The sequence below is a fragment of the Urocampus carinirostris genome, chromosome 10 (genome assembly GCF_059441175.1).
Source record: "Urocampus carinirostris isolate Australia breed hairy pipefish chromosome 10, RoL_Ucar_1.0, whole genome shotgun sequence".
In the NCBI taxonomy this organism is placed as follows: domain Eukaryota; kingdom Metazoa; phylum Chordata; class Actinopteri; order Syngnathiformes; family Syngnathidae; genus Urocampus; species Urocampus carinirostris.
In genome coordinates this window covers 9,781,342-9,803,467 of record NC_142358.1, presented here as the reverse complement: position 1 = coordinate 9,803,467, position 22,126 = coordinate 9,781,342, and the positions used below count along the sequence as shown (strand labels likewise).

Genomic DNA, 22,126 nt, shown 5'->3' with positions numbered 1-22,126 from the left:
TGCCTCGGAAGGGATGACAACCATTTTGAGAATTGTGGATCGGTTCAGCAAAATGGTCCACTTCGTGGCCTTGCCCGAACTTCCGTCCGCCAAAGAGACGGCGCAGATGGTCCAGCTGCATGTCTTCCGCCTCCATGGAATCCCAAAAGATATTGTTTCAGACCGAGGTCCCCAATTTGCCTTGGGATTTTGGAAAGAGTTCTGCCGTCTCCTGGGGGCCTCGGTCAGTCTCTCATCCGGGTTCCATCCGCAATCTAATGGACAGTCTGAACGCCTCAATCAGGAACTGGAGACGGCTCTCCACTGCCTGGTTCCCCGTGAGCCTCTTTCCTGGGCGCAACAGCTGGTATGGGTGGAATATGCCCACAACTCCCTTGTCTGCTCCTCCACTGGCATGTGTCCCTTCCAGTGCGTCTATGGCTACCAGCCACCCTTGTTCCCCAACCAAGAGGAAGAGGTTTCCTGTCCGTCGGCTCTTGCAAATGCCCGACGCTGTCGTCGCACTTGGGCTCAGGCACGGGCTGCTCTTCTTCGGGGTGTCCAAAGTTATTTAAAGGGGGCTAACCGAAGAAGAATTCCGGCCCCAACCTACCAGGTGGGCCAGCAAGTATGGTTGTCCACCAAGGACCTTCCACTCCGGGTGGAGTCCAAGAAGTTGGCTCCCCGATTCCTGGGACCGTTTCCGGTGGACAAAATTATTAGTCCATCGGCAGTCCGCCTGCGCCTGCCCAGCACCATGAGGGTTCACCCGACGTTTCATGTTTCCCGCATTAAGCCTGTCCGCCAGAGCACTCTGGTCCCTGAAGGCCCTCCCCCCCAGCCCCTCGCTTTCTGGATGGTGACCCTATCTACACCGTGCGACGTCTGCTCCGCTCTCGTCGTAGAGGACGTGGTCTCCAATATCTCGTGGACTGGGAGGGGTATGGCCCGGAGGAACGATCCTGGATCCCCACCCGGCAGATCCTGGATCGCTCGCTCTTCTCCGAGTTCCACCGCCAGTATCCAGATCAACCTGCTCCTCGCCGAGGTCGTCCTAGGGGTGTCCGGCCAATGACTACATCTCCGCCGGGTCCATCATCGACTACGCCGCCTGAAGACGACGATGGAGCATCGGTCCGCTCAGAGGAGTTCTAACTGGCCAGCCTGTCGGATTATGTTCCTGCATGTCGGATTATACTTTTGCCTGTTGGATTATACTCTTGCCTGTCGGATTATTTTTTTTTATCTATTTTTTTTTCCTTTTTTCTGGGGACTTCTGGAGCCGTCCCTTCAGGGGGGGTTCTGTCACAATCACCCGGATCGGGAACACCTGTGTTCAGGATTTGGCGCAAACAGCCAGGACAGCTGATTGGCGCACCCTGTACATTTAAATCCCCAGCTTCCGGTAACACTTTTTTCGATTGTACTATGCGATCTGTTGCCATCTGCTCAGAAAGCCCGTACCTCCGACTCTTTGCCTGCCTCCTGTTTTTCTACCTGATCTCCGTTGGCGACCCGTTTCCGAATTTGCCTACGACCTGCCCTGCTCGCCTGACTTCTGATCTCTCTTCCTAACACAACGACGACGACTACGCCGGTCCACGACCATTCCCGCCAAGCCTTCACCCGCCTGTCAAGTCTCGACAATCCGTCAAACAACGGATCGAAGATTCACGTCTTGTCATTCCCTCCTTCCAATAAAAACCAAGAAACGAGTGCAAGTGATCTCAGTTTTCCTTCCGTCCCGCCTGACATTAAGTTAATAACACATTACCTAACAAAACCAGTTAAAAGGGTATGCTTGTTGATAGAATCCTAACTTTGTGAATACAATGGTGAAAAATCTTCACAGTAAGAGAACTTAACATAAGCTGTCTGCAGAAAAAACAGTTATTCCTGGAAAGAATATTGTAGTTTGTTTGTTTTTTTACAATGAGAAAAGTGGCTCATGCCACCTAATGATATACAAAATGTGTAACCTTTCACATGTGTGCTAAAAAAATCTTTCTTTTGATGTATATAATCAGAGCATTTTTGCAGGGTGTTGTTAATGCCAAAAGAATAGGCATCAGTCACATTGGGTCGATATCGGTTTGGTGTAATGAGGTGTATGTTCATCAATAATGGTCACACTAACACTGCAGGCATGCACAAATATTATTTTGGTCTCCGTCCTTTCTGAGAATGCCTTCCCAGGAATTCTCATAATTTAGTGGCCTAACAAGAATTTTTAATTCATGTTTTGATTCTGTGAAAATTGAATGAGTAGGAGTGATGTGGGCATTTGTCATACTATGTGAGAAAAGATCTCAAGCCAGAGCCAAACCCAAACCCGACCCATATATAGATATGTAAATGTTTAACTGAGATTTCGTTACAAAAGACAGGCTTTATTTTTTCATTGTAAATTACCTCTCCTCCTCCGAGTTCTCACAAATAAATATGAAAATTCTTGTTCGATTCAGGCTTCTTTCAAATCAAGTTAATTGGTAGGGTATATATACAGGGAGTGCAGAATTATTAGGCAAGTTGTATTTTTGAGGATTAATTTTATTATTGAACAACAACCATGTTCTTAATGAACCCAAAAGTCTCATTAATATCAAAGCTGAATATTTTGGAAGTTGGAGTGGGGCTTTTTTAGTTTTAGCTATTTTAGGAGGATATCTGTGTGTGCAGGTGACTATCACTGTGCATAATTATTAGGCAACTTAACAAAAAACAAATGTAATAATAATAATTGAAATTATTTATTTTCATCAGGGAAACCAATATAACAGCTCAACATTCACAAATATACATTTCTGACATTCAAAAACAAAACAAAAACAAATCAGTGACCAATATAGCCACCTTTCTTTGCAAGGACACTCAAAAGCCTGCCATCCATGGATTCTGTCAGTGCTTTGATCTGTTCACGATCAACATTGCGTGCAGCAGCAACCACAGCCTCCCAGACACTGTTCAGAGAGGTGTACTGTTTTCCCTCCTTGTAAATCTCACATTTGATGAGGGACCACAGGTTCTCTATGGGGTTCAGATCAGCTGAACAAGGAGGCCATGTCATTAGTTTTTCTTCTTTTAGACCCTTTCTTGCCAGCCACGCTGTGGAGTACTTGGATGCGTGTGATGGAGCGTTGTCCTGCATGAAAATCATGTTTTTCTTGAAGGATGCGGACTTCTTCCTGTACCACTGCTTGAAGAAGGTGTCTTCCAGAAACTGGCAGTAGGACTGGGAGTTGAGCTTGAGTCCATCCTCAACCCGAAAAGGCCCCACAAGCTCATCTTTGATGATACCAGCCCATACCAGTACCCCACCTCCACCTTGCTGGCGTCTGAGGCGGACTGGAGCTCTCTGCCCTTTACCGATCCAGCCACGGGCCCATCCATCTGGCCCATCAAAACTCACTCTCATTTCATCAGTCCATAAAACCTTGGAAAAATCCGTCTTGAGATTTTTCTTGGCCCAGTCTTGACGTTTCAGCTTGTGTGTCTTGTTCAGTGGTGGTCGTTTTTCAGCCTTTCTTACCTTGGCCATGTCTCTGAGTATTGCACACCTTGTGCTTTTGGGCACTCCAGTGATGTTGCAGCTCTGAAATATGGCAAAACTGGTGGCAAGTGGCATCTTGGCAGCTGTACGCTTGACTTTTTCAGTTCACGGGCAGTTATTTTGCGCCTTGGTTTTTCTACACGCTTCTTGCGACCCTATTGACTATTTTGAATGTAACGCTTGATTGTTCGATGATCACGCTTCAGAAGCTTGGCAATTTTAAGAGTGCTGCATCCCTCTGCAAGATATCTCACTATTTTTGACTTTTCAGAGCCTGTCAAGTCCCTCTTCTGACCCATTTTGCCAAAGGAAAGGAAGTTGCCTAATAATTATGCACACCTGATATAGGGTGTTGATGTCATTAGACCACACCCCTTCTCATTACAGAGATGCACATCACCTGTTATGCTTAATTGGTAGTAGGCTTCCGAGCCTATACAGCTTGGAGTAAGACAACATGCATAAAGAGGATGATGTGGTCAAAATACTCATTTGCCTAATAATTCTGCACTCCCTGTATATATTAAAAAAAAAAATATATATATATATATATATATATATATATATATATATATATATATATATATATATATATATATATATATGGGCAGCGCAGTGGTTAGCTTGTGTGCTGCACAGTTCTGAGGTCATGGGATCAAATCTTGCTGTGTGGAGTTTGCATGTCCCCGGTTTCCCCCCACATTCCAAAAACATGCATTTCAGGTTAATTGGTCCAAATTGTCCCTAGGTTTGAATGAGCGATTGAGTCCTTGTGTGCCCTGCGACTGGCTGGCAACAAGTTCAGTGTGTCCTCTGCCCACTGCTTGAAGATAGCTGGGATGGGCTCCAGCACCCCCGCGACCCCACTGAGGAAAAGCAGTGCAGATAAGGGATGGATATATATATATATATATATATATATATATATATATATATATATATAGTCCACACCGCGTTTCACTTCCTGTTTGCCTCTATCATATTTAGCTTCTGATAAGGGTGCACGCATAAATTTGGCCCTCTCTTCCGCCAGATGCAGCTGCAGGTCAGGAAGGGAGAGGTGCTAAACATGTGCATGTCGGTCACACACACAGGCATAGACTTAGAGTGGCCGAAAGTTCTGGGTGAGAGAAAGGCTGCGCTATCCACATAGAGAAGCGGTGCATTGAGAATATTGGTGGAGGACCATATATGATGCAAGTACAATACTTGCTTAGTAGCGATAATATCGATATTTGGATCGGTCCTCCAGCCTTAGCGCGTCTAAAAACGGGCAGTTTTTGCTTCTGTGAACAGATTTGGCATCATCAACATAACAAGCTGGCTGAAATCTGTGGAGGGTGAAAAAGCAATTTACTCCTGCACAGCTGAGGGGGATTCACCACCATCATTAATTATCTGTGTCTGTTTGTGTGACTACATGAGCGTCTATGAAGGAACACACACATAAGCATAATTATTGGCCCATGGACACCTCCTCTGAGCCTGTTTGTGTGTCGTTGTATAATTAAATGTGTCTTTAAAAGCGTGGATGCTTGAAGGTGAATTCTAGCCTCCATTTCCTCCTTCAGCACCTCATTCATTGTTCAAGAATCTGCAGAGAGCCGCATTGGGTTGCCACACATCTTCAGAGGCGGTATTTTTGCAGTGTCATCACTGCAGCACCAAATTCACCAGCAAACAACAATAATCACATGCAAATGTGTAAATGGATAATTGTCTGCAACAACGAATCGATTAAATTGATTAAAATTGATAAGTGTTGGCAATTAATTCTATCATTGATTCGTTGTGCCACGCAATTTATGCGGCACTCAGCACATTAAGAAATAAGAGTGCATTAAAAAATGGGGTGACGTTGAGGAGACATGCTTGTAGTACCACTTTGGTCTGGCAGAGGGTGCCTCGAGACCATATTTTGATGCATTAATGAATTAAGTAATGTATAGCCTTTATTGTCGTTATACGAGTACAGCATATAAATATTGGAGGGCTTCTCCTTTTAGTATGAGTGAAACAAACCAAAAAGATAAACATTTGCAAAATGGTGAAAACGTTGAAAATGCACAAATTCCTCTTGTTCTGACGTAGTATTCAGATTCTCATCAGATGTTGCCTCACATATGTATGTATATTTGTTTATTTTTAACGTATTTGACAAATAGTTGGATTCTATATTGTTTTATACGATAGAATGTTCTTTTTTGTGCACTATTTTTCAATCTTTCAAAAACTTCAATATTTGAATAAAGAGGAGCAAATTAAATATTTGTTCTTTAAAATCAGATTAATAGATGAACTGAAAAAATAATCGACTTTTTCATTAATTATTAAAATAATCATTAGTTCCATTGACAGAGGACATAATATAACATCCAATTTAGGGGTACCTTGAGATGGAAGGCTATAGCCCAGAGGTACCACTTTTCACTTATTAGCTCTTTGTGTATCAATTAATCAGAAGCATAAATTGTAACTCTTAATAAATTTGGCAAATAATAGTAAATATTATATGATTTACAAAAAGACATCAATGGTAGAGTGCTAAGTAGTTCTAAAAGTGTTGAAACAGTGTTGGAACTGTACCCAGTATCGGTTACTGGTGTAACACTGCTAGTGGACAGTTGCAACAGTGTGATTTAGTATTACAAATAAGCTTCAGATAGAGTTCTTCAGATATTGGACTATTTTGTAAAAAAATGTATACAGTATGACAAGGAGAGCATGTAATAGAACAAAGTGCTTTTGTCATATCCTTTATGTATGGACAGCATTGCTAATCGAGTCTGACAACCAGTTGTGGAAAACGCATAAGACAGGGCCTGGGATGCAGCCTTCACGGGCAAATTGCAGTTAAAACACCTTTCCACTTTTCTATTCTTTCTTTGCTCTTGCATTTGTCCATACAGACCATACAGAAATGTGTTACAACTGTTCCCCTACCTATCAGACATCATTTAGCTAACATCGTCTACACTGGGTTGTTAGACAGCAAGACAAAAACCACAGGATTGAGCATTACATTTATCCGCCAGAAAAATATGTCAACCCTTGGCACATTTGATATGAAACAGAAACAGTGAGAAATAAAATATTAAAATCTTACTTGAAAATATGTTTTTTTAACCATAAAATTGAGATAATGTCACTCAGTCTTCAAAGTTTTTCAAGGAAACTGTGTGGGTCAGATGTATCGACATTTCGTTCTGTATACACGTGTACTAGAATGACAATAAAGTAGATCTGAATCTGAATCCGAATCTGAAAAATGTCTTAAATGGAAAGGGGAGTTGTGGCATTGATAAAACTCTTGCAATTTGTCGAACTTGGACTGTTACAACTGTCCCCCTGATACAACTGTAACTGGTCTCCCCAACATAACTTTGCATATGCCGCAGGTATGGAATTCTGAACAAAAGTTGCGGGTTATAATCTGGAAATTACGGTGCAACAACAACAAAACCAATTGAAATAAATAAAACATAAAATAATATATAAGCATGTCTACCCAAAAAGGAATTGGGAAACTCACAGGGTGGTATTTCATAAGACATTGGTGTGTTTTGAAAGATGAGTCCCTGAGTAAAGTGGATATTTTCAAAGGGATTTAATTTTGTCCATGGGCTGATAAACTGACTCATTAGAAATAAAAGGTGTTCTGGCAAGGGTCCAAACAAAATATTTACGTAAAATTTGTATTCAAATACACAGATAATCATGAAATGTATTAACTATGACCAAATGATGATTTAAATAATCAAACAAATATAACTGGTCCTCATACAATTATTGATTATACATAAAGTGACATTTTACAGTATTCTAACTGTAGCCATAACTTACATTATTTACACAGTAGTGTTCATGTGTTTGAAGTGGGGTTTTTTTTTTTTTGTTGGTTTTTTTTGGTTTTTATTTTGAATATGTCTTTCCTGCAAGAAATAATGAAATAAGGGTCAGTACTTTAAGGCTTCTTTAGCCTACTCCGTTTGGGCACATTACTATGTATTATATCACTATACAGCAGGGGTCGGGAACCTTTTTGACTCAAAGAGCCATAAAAGCAAAAAATATTAATTTTATTTTGGGAAAGAGCCACACCATATATTATGAGACAAATTTACTAAAGAGATGGGAGGGAGTGCTTGCACTTTTTTTTACTCGTAGAAAGAGCCATATATGGCTCGCGAGCCATAGGTTCCCGACCCCTGCTATACAGTATTGTACGTCTGTCTGTGTGCAAATATTTTGTTGTTTCTTTTATTAATTATTGTTTGGTATCATTTCTCTGCTCTGACCAATTATAAAGCCACAAACAAAAACTAAGCGACAGAACTGTGCATTGATAGACAAAAAGAAGTGCTAAAGCTGCTCCTGCTTTGAACCCTCTAATAAAATAACCCATTATTTTTTTTAGACACTTAAATTAAGGGAAAGGACATCAATCCATTTTGAATTTGCAAGGTGGACAGAGAGAGAAGCCTTCAGAAATCCTAACCTGTTCTAAGGCCGTCTGATGAACTCTTTTTTGAAAAGTGAATTTTCAAGGTTATAAAAAGCAGATTGGCCGTAAAGGGTGTGAAAATCAATGAACAGGCCCATGATTGGCTGATAGCCACAATGATGTAATTGTCAAGATAACAAACAACAGTGCACAATAAGAGTTAATGACTAGAGAGGCAACATTTCCTCCAAAGGTTTTTAATGAACAATTTGTTACTTCTGATCAATAAATAGTAGCAAAAGGCAGTGATCAAAAGTCGCTCTTTGTAACACTTGTCAGTGGGGCTTGGTAATAGACCCATTCATTTGTTTTATGAAACGCTTCTCCTTACTAGAACGCGGAGCAATAAAATGAAATAATTTAATCAATTCATCATTTTAAACTGAGCTCTCCATCCTCTTCCTTCTTGTTAGTAAAATGAATAATAGACAGCCACATCGAGCAAAAATTCCCCCCGGGCATAAGCAAGCTTCACGAGGCTCGCCTCACATTTAACGTGATGTCATCAAAATACACTTTATTGGGAACATGTTTTTGATTTTACTATCTCTGACCTAAAGTTCATTTGTGCCCAAAACCTTTTGTGTGCAGAAAATTCAGAGTATCCCTTCTTAATACATTCAATTCCATGACTCGTAAAAAAACAGGCCAACAGAGATTGATTCATAGTACTATGTATAATGTGAATATTAAAACCCCAAAGTCAGCATAATTATCACCTGCAATTCATGCATATAATAAATGTTATGTTTGTCATGAATTATAGTATAGAACTTATTATTGTAATATATGTGCACTCAGAGGCCAGACATTTCCAAAGTCCGGCCCAGGGCCAGTTACAGCCTGTGATCAAATTTTTACTGGCCTGCAACCACTGTCATAACATTAATGATATTGACCCCTGAATAAAAACAAATTTGTACAAAAAAATACACCATTTCACCAGATGATGGCAGGAACCCTATGGCCACCTTGCCCTTGGCTTTTACCCCATTTCCGACATGGCGACTGTAAATAAAAAAAAGAAGTTGTTTGTGAGAGCCACTGTTTCCAGGACAAGTGGAAATTGGGGTCTTTTTCACCGAAATTTGAAACATCTGCGTCTTCCTAATTTGCCAAGAGACTGTGGCTGTTTTCAAATAATATAATATCAAGAGGCACTGCCAGACGAAACATGCTGACTACAAAAACCTGACTGTAAACAAACGCTGTAAAAAGTTGAAGCAACTGTAAACTGTTTTAACAGCACAGTAGCATTTTTTACGGGACCCCGCAAATCAGATGAGAATGCTACATAGGCGAGCTACGAGGTTGCGACGCTAATCACCAAGCACTGCAAAACTTTCATGGAGGGTGAATTTATTAAATACTGTTCAAGGAATGCCAGGCTGAATATAGTCAGCCCGCAATCATTTTTAGCTTACCAAATCCGTCCCGCTTTCTGAAAAGTTTGGACACCCCAGACCTAGGCCTTAACTCCAGTCTGAATTAGTCCGCCAACAAACCGGTTCTATAGCTGGCCCTTGGAAGTGAAATTTCCTCTTTTATTCATCTATGAAGACTCTGGTGGGGGAGAGGTGATCTTTGGCCGACCCCGGCCCACATTACGCGCTGCGGTCTCTGGTTCTGCCGCTGAGCGTGGTCCACTTGGAGAGCTGGCAACACAGATTGCGTGAGACTGGGGGTGTGACGCAAATGCTCCGCACGACAAGGAAAGCCTGTCTTTTGTATCAAAATGTAAGTTCAACAGGAATGTATAAACAGGGACAAAGAACAAAGACAGGTGGATATTCTTTTTTTAAAGTCTGTGAGAGGGAAGCTCGTCCTCACCCAAACGTACCAACTCGTCCTGAATTCTGGATCAGGATAAGATAATACCTCCAGTCTTAAACTAAGGGACAAAACATTTTGCTGCTTGCGAAAGGCTTGTTTGTTACAGAGTTGTCCAACCTTTAAATCTTAAATCCACAAAATATATTATATCCTTGTGCAGCTGGGTCACATCAAGTTTAACGGCTATTGGCGCGATTGCTTTGGTGAATCACTGGCACCTAGCCAATCATAGTCTGTGAAACAAGTGACGTTTCTCAACGCCCGCTAGCTGGCTGTCCGACGCCTTTCAGAATCTAATTGGCTAGACCACCAGCGTTCACAAGGACTATTGTTACGGAACACGGCATTTACAATTTTTTGGCCTCCAGGTAGATTTCTGTGAGTGTGAAAGCACACATATGGAAGCAGCGCAACTGGGTAGAAGCAATGAAAGGAAGCTGAGGGACTATTGGAATTATTTAATAAGTATTGATAGACAAAATATAATTACCATCATAAGATTCAGATATTTTTTAGGCCAGCAGACTAAGCCTTGCAGGCCCTCACGAACCACTATTGTGTGCACTTCATCCTTGATTCGGCCAAGTGAGAGAACCATCATAAACACTGCAGATACTGCATAATTCCAAACAGCTGCTAGAGCAAATGAAAACGTGCGTCGACAACACTTGAAAAAGGACGGCAGAAGTGTTAAGAAGTTCTTAACATGAAGGTTGAGTGGATCATGTACATTGGAGGGTAAACATAATCATAAAAACAGACAAGAGAGAGCTAAGAGGAGGGGTATGATTGTGCTCTTGGATGTAAGTGATAGAATTATGTGATCGGGTTCTGTCATGCACACAACACACAACTTATTAAATGCAAGTCTCAGTGGTGGTTTCCTGTCGCGAATAATAAGTCTACAAAGAAATGTGACAATCGAATAGGTTTCATCATGTGCTTGTCTCGTCCTTGAGGGTAGCTTGATCCCTATTCTGAAAAATTGTTGATTTAAATAAGAGTAATAACTTGCCTATAAAAATAAACTCCAAACAAATTAATTGTTTGCAATAGTGGTGCTCTGATTAATCGGCACAGATATGTGGAAACTATGTGACCTACAAGGTTGATCAATGCCTTTCATTGGTGTTCACATAAACCCATCACCTGCAGCTCGTAATTTCAAGCCTGCAATCAAACTAGAGACTATTCTGTTGAAGTATACTGTCCCTAAAACCATGTTTTCCTGCTGCGCAGGCAAACTAGCATGTTGTACGTGCGTTATTGCATGTGTGTGCATGCACACATGCTCTTGAGCAGGTATGTTTAATTCGGCCCGCCAATAATTTCTGAGAATATCAAAATAAAGAAGTGAGTCTCTAGGTCTTTTCTATCATAAGCTATTACTTTTTAATGCTGGTTTAAGATCAGGTAATTGTGCAATTTTGTAATTTCAATCCTATGCAGTCCTTTGAAACATTTTTGACTTCACTTGACTTGACTTTAAAATAGATGCAGACCAAATCCTTCTTCCGGCTTCTAGATAAAAATGTAAATGTGTAAAAGAGCTGATGTCCATGCCGATTGAACAAGTAAGTACCAGGAGATAGACATTTCCAATATTGTGTGCCTGTCTCGAAATATGGAGCAGACTTTGAACCCTCGCTCTATGCTGAAGTAGCGGGTAAGGTGTTCCACACTCTTAATACATTTGAGAAGTGGAAATATTTTTCTTGATATTGGATCGCAGCTTGTAATTAGGGTAGTATGGTGAGTCCTATAGTCAGACCACAGATAAATATGACCTCGTGCATCAAAGTACGGTCTGGGAGCGCCCTCTGCCTGACCAAAGTGCTGCTACAAGATCATCGCCGGATCAAGAGGAGATTTAATGCACTCTTGCACACAACGAATCTATGATGAGATTTGTTGCCAAACAAGTGGATAATAATTTTAACCGATTTTATTGATGAGAGGTGCAAGCCCTAATTGCAACCTTTATTATTGTTAATGAGAATTACTGATGTCTGTTTTTCTGCCTGTCTTCTACCTAGAGATCCAAAATAGCTGTATACGAGAAGATGTGGTCCTACATGAAGTCCGCCGAGCCAACCGTATTCACCAAAACCACGGCGGAAGGTGTGGCCAGGGTGCGCAAGTCCAAGGGGAAGTACGCCTTCCTCCTGGAGTCCACCATGAATGAGTACACGGAGCAGCGCAAGCCTTGCGACACCATGAAAGTCGGGGGCAACCTGGACTCCAAAGGCTATGGAATTGCTACACCAAAAGGCTCACAGTTAAGGTAGGTGGAATAATGTAACAATAGGAAACAGTAACAACTTTGATACTGTGCTATTGCTGCGATATTCCACTTACCCTGCTGTGCCTTTTTACACAACGTTTGATGTTGCTGCTGTCTGGTGAAAACCATGTCATAAACAAACAAAAACTCAATATCAATTTTTCACTCACCTTGATGCTGTTGTAGAGCCTAAAAATTAGGGGTGGGCAGTACTGGAAATTCTGGTATTGTTCCGATCCAAGTATCTACAGGGTAGTATCAATCAATACCAATCTTACAGATACTTTTTGCTCGTAAATGTCATGATTAAACAATTGAACTCTTCCCTCTTGAGTTATATTTTAATAAGATAAAAGCAGCACAAACATGTTAGGTACTTCACATTTTTCATTTTTATTACATAACTACATTGCTAACTTTAACAATATAAAAAAATAAATATTTCTATTACAACTGTTTCAGAACTATATCCAAGAAATTCAAACAAAAAAGCAGCAATGTAACAAAAATTCAAATACAGTGCTGTATAGTTATGTCAACTACAGAACTAAAGTATATTAAGATCAGGGGATTAATGTAATTGTAACCTGTGCAGTCCTTTGAGATATCTGGAATTAAGGCTATACAAATAAATGTGACTTGACTAGACCACATTACAGAATAATTTGAAAAATAAGTGTTTATTGGTCAGTGGATGCTGCAGCAGCCCGTAAAGAGAAAGGTGCTAAGAGTTGGGCCTGTCAGTCCCGACTCAGGCATAAACTTAGTGAATTGCCGAGAGCGCTGGGAGAGAGAAAAGGACTGCGCTATTTACTAAGATAAGGGCCACCTTGTTCTATTATACACTTTTAGTGCAACTTAAGACACATCATCAGTGTTCATACCAGGATTTACTGAGTGTTCCAGTAAATCTTTACCGAGGGGACCCAGCCGGGGTTGATCAAGTGCCTTAAGAGCCTGTGACCATGTGTCGCCCTGCTTGAACCATAGCTATTTGGACCGCTTTCTCTGTTCTCTGTTGCGTCACTGATAATCCCTAATTGCTCGCCTGTGTGCAGTCCCTAAACTCTGAGCATCTTGAGTGCCCTGATGAGTGACTGACTGGCATATCCTCTGCACCTGACCTCGATGGGAATGCACTGGACCTTCAATACCCTGCTTCGGCATGTGTCTGCCAGTCCCTCATACTTGGCTTACTTCCTTTAAAACGCCTCCTCCATCCTGTCTTCCGAGAGAACAGTCAATCCCAGCAGAACCACTTGCCTTGTTGTTTCTGACACAAGGACAATTTCACGCCTGATTGTGGTCACTGCAATTTTTAGGGGGAACGTGAGCTACTTCCCTACGTTGACTTTGAACTGCCAGCGCTGGGCTGTTGCCAGGAGACATTCTACCTCGACCTAGTGCTGCTGTGGTTTCTCCCGAGCTCTGACAAATGTGATGGACTGCCTTGCTGGCTGTTGGTGTTTGCTTATGGAAATCCCTGCACTAATGGCCTCAGCAATGACTCGCAGCACTTGGTCATGATGCCAGCGGTCCCTCTCCCAGTGCTTGTGGGCAGCCACTCATAAAATGCTCCAACGATCTGGCCCTTTTGCAGAATGGGCATAAATGGTTAACAGTAGGCTTGGTAGGACGTCGTAGACCGACTGAATGAGGAAGTTGATCTGGTGTGACTCTGGTTGCCATGGCTCTGTCCACGAAATATTCTGGCCATCTGCCTCTACTTCCGCACTCCTACTGTCCTACTGCAGTTCCCTTTCTCCACTCCTGCCCAAACCTCTTTCTGGATGAGCAGGCGCTTTTCCTTTCCCTGTGCCTTATTGTAGGGTGGCCAATTTCTGCTTGTCTGCATGCCAATGTTCCCACAGACTCACGGGGCCGCAGTCAGGACTCAGCCTGGTCGACTGAATTTTGAGCGCACCGCTTTTTGCCGGTCCTCACCTGTATGCCAGCTGGAGAGTAGACCTAAGATTTATGGCCCGAGCCCAAACCCGAACCCGAACCCGAGGCATTTTCGGGCCGGGTCGGGCCTGAAATGTCAGTCATACGGTCGGGTCGGGTCGGGTTCGGTCCTGCTTTTTTTTTTTTTTTTTTTTTTTTTTTTAATTAATTAATAATTATAAATATATGTTCATTAAAAATATATACTTAAACTATGTATGGATACTAGACCAAGGAATACTTGTTATAAAATAAATAATTTGGATAAAACGGAGAAGGAGCTGTAATTGCTTTTAACGGAGCCAGAGCATGCTCTGTGCACGTGACGTGACGTGAATGCTGTCCTCTTAATAATCTTCCAATGCAACCAGGGTTTCATTCACAATAAAAAAGACATTACGTACGGATATTATAGTAAATCAAATAAATATTATTTGTGTACAATTAGTTGTGATTGCGGAAATCATAGCGTACAGTGACGTTGGTGACTTTTCCATCCGCATTAACAAACGCATTTTGTAAAATACGATCGCGCTTTATTGTTTAAATAAACGCGTTATATAGACTAGAATCTCCCAATTATTATAATTAGCTCGCTTTATTTTGTTTTAAAGCGTATTATATAGAATACGATCGCTTTTGTCGGAAGCGTACATTGACGTTGGTGACATTTTCATCCGCGTTAAAAAACGCAATTTGTAGAATACGATCGCGCTTTATTGTTTAAATAAACGCGTTATATAGACTAGGATCTCCCAATTGTTATAATTAGCTCGCTTTATTGTTTTAATAAGCGTTTTATATAGAATACGATCGCTTTTGTCGGAAGCGTACATTGACGTTGGTGACATTTTCATCCGCGTTAAAAAACGCAATTTGCAGAATAAAATCACGCTTTATTGTTTAAATAAACGCGTTATATAGACTAGGATCTCCCAATTATTATAATTAGCTCGCTTTATTGTTTTAATAAGCGTTTTTATATAGAATACGATCAGGGGGGGGGGGAATTTGCATAGGAGTCGGAAAAGGGCACAACACGTCAACACCCACTCAATGAAAGTGCTGCGCTAAAATCTGAAGGACGTACTACTACTGCTGCTGTGGATTATGGCCCAATGATCAAGTCGTCAAAATGACGGACGCCCTTAAATGTTTTCGCTACCTCGAAAAAAAAAAACCGTCAATGACAGATTGTCGCTTAATGTAACATCTGCAGTGCAGACACAGAAATATAAAAGATGTAAATGTTTATACAGTTTTATTTAACTTAGGCCTAGATGTTGTAACAAAAGGCAGCGTTTAATTTGTTATCATAAATCACCCCTCCTTATAAATAAAATATGTAATTTCGGGCCCCTTTCGGGCCGGGCCAGCAAATCCAGTTAATTAGTCGGGCTCGGTCCGGGTCGGGTTTAATACCCCTCGGGCCTGCGTCGGGCTCGGGTGCTTTTTTTTGGCCCGATCTTACCTCTACTGGAGAGACTCTGCTGTCACCTGAGTCCCTATACAGAAGTACCTTTCTTGCTCGGTAACCATAAACTCGACGGGGTCATTGGCCAACTTAGACCAGCAGTAGCCAGAGTAGTTGAGGAAAGATGCTAGGTATTAAAACCCAGGCTTTAAACTTGCCTGGTAGCACCAATCCACCACTATTCACCAGGCCCTCAAATCCTCATATGTTTCATTGAGTGCTGTGGTGTCCTCTAAGGTGCTGCCACTTATCTTACCCAAGCTCTTGACTGGCTTCTCCCCCAATGATGGAATCTGAGGGTCTCCTATAGAGAAGTGGAACTTGTTGGAGACATTCCCCTTCCTCTCCACTAGACACCTGGACTTGGCTGCCTTGAAGTTTCGCTTGGCCCAACTAATGAGATGCTTGAAGCCTTGGAGGATCCATCTGCAGCCCTGGACCAATATTGTAGTTTATGTCAAATCTTCTATGACTGCTGTGATGGGGGCTGTCGCATACCTGATTTAGTTAGTGGTTGTCTAAACTCCACCTCTGCTGACTTCACCAGCCTATTCATAGCCAAGGAAAACAACACCCCAGATATGGTACATCCCATGATGATGCCCTTCTCAAGTCAGTGAAATGCAGATGTCACAGCTCCAGAAGTGACTCGCAAACTGAAGCAGCTGTAATAGTCCAATATGAAGTGCTTTATTTTGTCTGCAACATGGTGTTGATCAAGCAATGCTTCCACCTGCTTGTGAGGAATAGACCCATAGGCATTGGCGAGGTCAGGCCAAAGAACTGCCAGGTCTCCTTTGCCCTCCCGTGCCTCTCGGATCAGCTGGGTAACAACTCTTGTATGCCCGATGCATCCTGGGACCTTCGGAATTCCTTCCTTGTCAATGTATGTATTCCTCAGGAACTTCGTCATGCGCCGGGCAACGATGCCATAAAATAAAAGAAATTGGTTGAAAAATGACGTATTGATTTCAGGACAATAGTATTGATATGATCCAAGTACTTGCGTAATATCGATATCAATATTTGGATCGATCCGCCCACCCCTAACAAAAATTTTAAAAATCCATCCCTGTGATTAATGGTTTTCACCCAACAGCAACCAGTTTGAATGTGTAAACCTCATGATATCCCATTTTGCCATCCTAATTTAGTTGTCTCATTGTGTTGTTTTTTTTTTTTTTTTTTTTGTCAATTTATGTTGACCATTGTCCAGCGTTGCTTTGTGTTGCTCGTCCTTTACGATTATTTCTTCACAGGGTCAAATACAGGTAACACTGTCGTCCATATGCTTGCTGTCTTTTGTCCATGTCACTTCTAAGCAAAGTTATTGTCGTGATTACCATTTTAAGTTGATTTGCGACCTGACAGTGAGGAGAGGTACAAAACCTCTGGCTACAAAGGGGAAATTATAGCAAACTGATTAGACTAAAACAAAATTACAAATGACAAACTCTGAAGTTGTTGTTTTTTTCTTTAAAGGGACACTGTGTATTATCTGACTGCTGGATGTCGCTGTATTGTGTAGTACAACCAAAAATGACTGCTACAAAGCACAAGGATGAAAACAAACTAATGTGACTCAAATTGACCAAACCACACTATTTCTCTGCCCAGCTTTTCACAAGGTTTTCGGGTTTTCGGGGGTACCTGTGGCAGTAAGATGGCTGATTATGGTGTCAGCTCCCTCTAAGTGAGACTAATGTTATGTAAAATAAATGCAAATTGCTGACCCACGAGTATTTTTTTCAAATGCACGTTTGTTCTGCTCTCCTTGTGCAGGTGGTACACAATTTTAGCAGCAGCTTAACCCCTCTGGGTAACAAGTCCTGAGTCAAAAATAACGTCCTAGCTGCACTTTATTCCAAAACAGAGTCAAAGTGAAACATGCAAAACAACACAGTGAGTGAGACCACACTACAAACGATTGAGAAAAAAACACGACTGAATTGGCGATTTGAGTAAAACAAATAAAAATATATATCTACAAACCAACCTCTTTGGACACTTATGAAAAACTGGTCCAGGAATAACAAAAGAAGCAGATGACTGTTGATGGTAAGCAGGCTTTGGGAGTAAGAGAATACATATAACTCCATTACGTAATCAGTATTAAAAAAAATGTAATTGTATTTTGTTACAGTTACAGGAAAAAAAATTTACAGGTAGATTTTGTAAAAATAATGATTACTTTGCAGTATTTCAATTTCTTTCAAACGTACATTTAAATGTAAAGTACCTATACATGAATTGTCTCTATCATAATTCAGTAAGAGGCTAAGAGCTAGTGCATATTACAGCATGGACATATGTTGTGGCTACCGATTCGTCAAATGCACGGGGGACACAATTATTGTTGAACCCCCCCCAAAAAATAAAACATTCCCACAGCACAGTTTCCAGTGTCACGCGATGAGCTTTTTGTATGCATAGTTTATTCTTGTATTTTGATTGTTGTTTTACTGAATACAGTAGACATTTTGTTGTGTCGTGCGGGGATTCCAGTTTAAAGATGCTTAATATAAAAAAGTTTAAATGAGTTGAAAGTTCATCGTGAGAAAGTCAAGTGTGTCCATGGGTGGGCACTGCCGTACAACTTCCTCTAGGAAGCACTAAATACACAATGTTCCTTTAAAGTGCGGATAGACTTTTACAGAGTTTGACATAAGAAATTCAAGTCGTAAATGTGCTGTTGTTTTCCCCTTTAGGACACACTTGTTTGCTGACACACATACTTGCCCACTGCTTTCACGATGTGATGTGTGTCTCCGATGGGGAAATAACATGATAATTCTACCATTATCTTTTGATTTGACTAGTACCAAAAAGCATCAGGCCTGTCCTATAACTTCCCCTACATGTGGTACGAGTAACTTCCTCAAATTTTACTGGCTAGGATTTGTCTTAGAATACTAATTTCTTTTGTAGGATTTGACAGCCAGTGTGTGGTCTTTACCCCCAAGACCTCGTGCAGTTGAATCCTGCTATCTTAGTCAACGTGAACCGAGGTTGCCACTCCTCATAGTGTCATGTCAATGAGGGAGATTGTTTGATGATTACACTCACTGCATTTTGAAATTTGAAACTTCGGAATAATGATATGTGACTGTTATGAACTGCTTTTTCATCCATTACTCTAATCATAGCTTGGGGATTAGACCACCACAGAAAAAAACTGTCTTCATTAAATTCTCTGAACTCTGTTTCTTGACATTGTTCCAAATGCAGAGTTTACATTAATCATTAACGTGTTCTTTTTTTAAAAGTTGACGGGAACATTTGATGAAATCCATCATTTTCAAGGGTTGAAAATTGGGCTATAAAAAACAGTAGAAGCACTACGTCCTTAAGAATCTAGGGCTGTACTTTAAGAAAGAGAGGCAGATAGACAAAGAAGAACAAGGACAGGTGGATATAGTCGGGGGTTTTTAAAGCCCGACCCGTATGTAATAATTGACATCTTGAAATCGAATTATTTACCCAGTCATCCTTACAAAACAGTTCAAGTTCCTTAAGGTGGTGATTTTTTGTGCACCACATTTTTCAGATCTTTCCACAAATTCTCCTTAGGATTAAGGTCTGGTCTTTGACTTGGCTATTCTAACACGTTTTCAAACAATTATATTGTAGATTTTGCTTTATGTTCAGGGTAGTTGACCTGTTGGAAGGTGAATCTAAGCCCCATTCTTAGTTTTTTTGCAGACTCCAACAATTTTTCCGCCAGTATTGCCCAGTATTTTGCTCTATACAACTTCCCAATAACTCTAACAAACTTCCCAGTCCCTGCTGAAGAAACACCAGAGCATGATGCTGGCACCACAATGTTTGACAGTGGGGGTGGTGTTTTCAGAATGATGTGCAGTGTTACTCTTACGCTTTGCATTCGGCCCCAAAGGTACATTTTGGTCTCATCTGACCAAAGCACCTTTTTCCACATGTCATTTATGTCCTCTTTATGGCTTATTGCAAACGTCAAACGGGCCCTTTTTAAGGTTAATCTTTTAGAAAGGGCTTTCTTCTTGGCACTCTTCGATAAAGGGCAGATTTATGCAGAGTACAACTTATAGCTGTCTGATGTCCTGCCTCAACTGTATGCTTCAGGTCACCCAATATGATCCTGGGCCTCTTGGCTGCTTCTCTGATTAGTTTTCTCCATGTTTGGGTCGAAAGTTTAGTAAAACAGCCAGGTCTTGTTAGGTTTACAGTGGTTTTATGCTCTCTCCATTTTAATGTTATTGCTCGGACAGTGCTCCGGGAAATGTGTAAATGTTGCGAAATCTTCTTTAGCTAGGCACAGTAGGCCTGACCCAGCCAAAAAATTGAGCTGGGCTCAGGCTTGGGCTTAAGACTTTTCCTCTTGTGTGAGCAGGAATCTTGCATAGAATTTTACACACATGCCTTCATATTGAGAGTACCTGGAGTATAGCAGAGCTGCAGGAAGGAAACAAGAACTAAATCAGCAGACAATGGTCCCTGTTGGCAGAAATCTGTCACTGTGTTATACCAAATAGCATTTACATAAACAAAATTTGTCAAAAAAGAGTCAGAGATCAAGAGAGTTTTTTCTGAGGCGCTTAACATCTTCCTCCCAGCCCCCTTTGCTCCCATGCCCCTCACCTTCTCCCAACTGGCACTGCTTGTCCGTCTTTCCTTCTGTCCTTTGCTCTGACCAAACTATCTTATGTTCCCCCCTAACCCCCTCCTCCTTTTTTTACTTGAAGAAATGCGGTCAACCTGGCCGTGCTCAAGCTCAACGAGCAGGGCCTGTTGGACAAATTGAAAAACAAGTGGTGGTATGACAAAGGAGAATGTGGCAGCGGGGGAGGGGATTCCAAGGTTAGCCCTCTCTGTCTGCCCCGCCCACCCTGAGGGAACGGGGGTCAATCCCCAGCTGGGGAGCCCGCGATGGCCCCCACACACTCCCATGCTGCGGTAACGGAAGCATATGCCCCGGTGAAGAGTGTAGACGGAAGCCAAACGTGATTCCCACAACCTCCCGAGACACCTTCTTATTTCTGTTGTCAACTGCATGCACCTTTTTCTCATAGAAAAAGGTTCAGAGCCTTTGACACGGGTAAATTCTTGAGCTTATTAACTCATTCAATGCCAGACGTTTTTCTCAAATTGGGAGAGCCTTTTGAAAGGCCCGTTGGAAATTTAGCTCTGAAGGTATATCGGCATAAGACTTATCAAAAGAAAGCTTCAACCCTCATCATTAGAAAATAACAATGTATCTAGATTTTACCATTGCTTAGTAAACAATAGTTGAACATTGCTAAGTTTCTTGAAAATACTCATTTCCAAGAAAACTGAGATAAACTGCTTTTTGTGAAAGGATGCATTTCAAGGAGAACTTACACTTCGGTGCTTTTTTTTGCACTTGTAATACCTCCAATATACCAACAATGCTTTCCATAAACACAGTGGCACTGAACTGATGTCTAAACTATGCATGAACAATGAATAAACTTTACGGTGAAGTGATCACATGATATTGGTCACCATGGTGATCATGTTCTTGTGCACAAAACGTCATCCCTCTCTAAACCGAAACGGTGACGATGGGACTTCATCAGCTTTTTTGAAAGGAATAAGCTCTATTGAACAGTTAATTGCCTATTACAATTTGTCCATATCGCTATGCTTACTTTCCATATGGGGCCACCTACACACACTTGCCGGCTACAGGTGGCAAGATCTGATCAAAGCCGCACCTGCCCTCTAATAGTGATTTGTTATACTGAAATAATTCCCAAAGGCTTGATACTCACTGATGGACAGTGACAAACCCTTTATAATAGTTTTTTTTTAATAAAATAAGAAAAAGCTATTTTGATGTTTTGGCACACAGGGTGAATGCTTCTGAAAACAACATTGAATGGGTTAAATATTCTCAGCCAAATTACATTTCTGTAAACTTCACCAGATGACTGCATTTGCACCAAAATATTTGACACATGATTTTGGAACTAAAAAACAAGGTGATGTGGAGGTTTTGTGTTTAACAGATTCAAAATAACAATCTACAGGTACTGTAAAGGCAGGGATGTTAAACCATGGTGGTGCTCTGGGGGAGAGCAAAAGACATCAAATAAGAAAAATGCATATAGCAAAATTGACATATTTTCTGCTTAGTGTTATGTTAAAGGCGGGGTGAAAATTGTATATTTTGTTGATTAAATATATGTTAACATTTCCCAAGTGGGTTCAAAGAGCCTTTATAATTGTTTTCCTCCAGCGTCTATCTGCTTTTATCGTACTTTTAGCAGCGCTGTTCTGGACGTGCAACACATTGGGAGAGGGCAGAGGTCATGCTCGTAATTAACCATTCAATTAAAATATAACATACATATGTGTCTATCGCAGTGTATACGAAACAATTTTACGTGATTTTAATACGCCAAACCCCTTGCTGTTTCTGTGACAAATTCAACACCTAAAAATGTATTATATAATTCAACATAAATATAAAGTCCAAAAGCTTCCTTTAACTGCTCATTTTAAAAAGTGGAATCCTAAGCCTTGAAGGGTAATTACAGTCTAATGTGCGACCATAAA

General features: G+C 41.1%; 1 protein-coding gene across 8 annotated transcripts in view; it reads left to right on the top strand.

Moving 5' to 3' along the window:
* Window positions 1–22,126, top strand: part of gria4a (glutamate receptor, ionotropic, AMPA 4a) — a 235,788-nt gene that overhangs the window by 191,592 nt on the left and 22,070 nt on the right. For 4 of the 8 annotated variants that reach the window (XR_015851482.1, XM_088345231.1, XM_088345234.1 and 1 more), the window contains exons 15-16: window positions 11,903–12,150; window positions 20,290–20,404. Coding sequence is in view for 7 of the 8 variants with exons in the window: in XM_088345231.1 (XP_088201357.1) it covers window positions 11,903–12,150; window positions 20,290–20,404 (363 nt within the window). In the remaining variant the exon portion in view is untranslated. The remainder of the gene's footprint in view (window positions 1–11,902; window positions 12,151–20,289; window positions 20,405–22,126) is intronic. The other 4 variants (XM_088345238.1, XM_088345232.1, XM_088345236.1 and 1 more) reach the window with 2 other exon arrangements.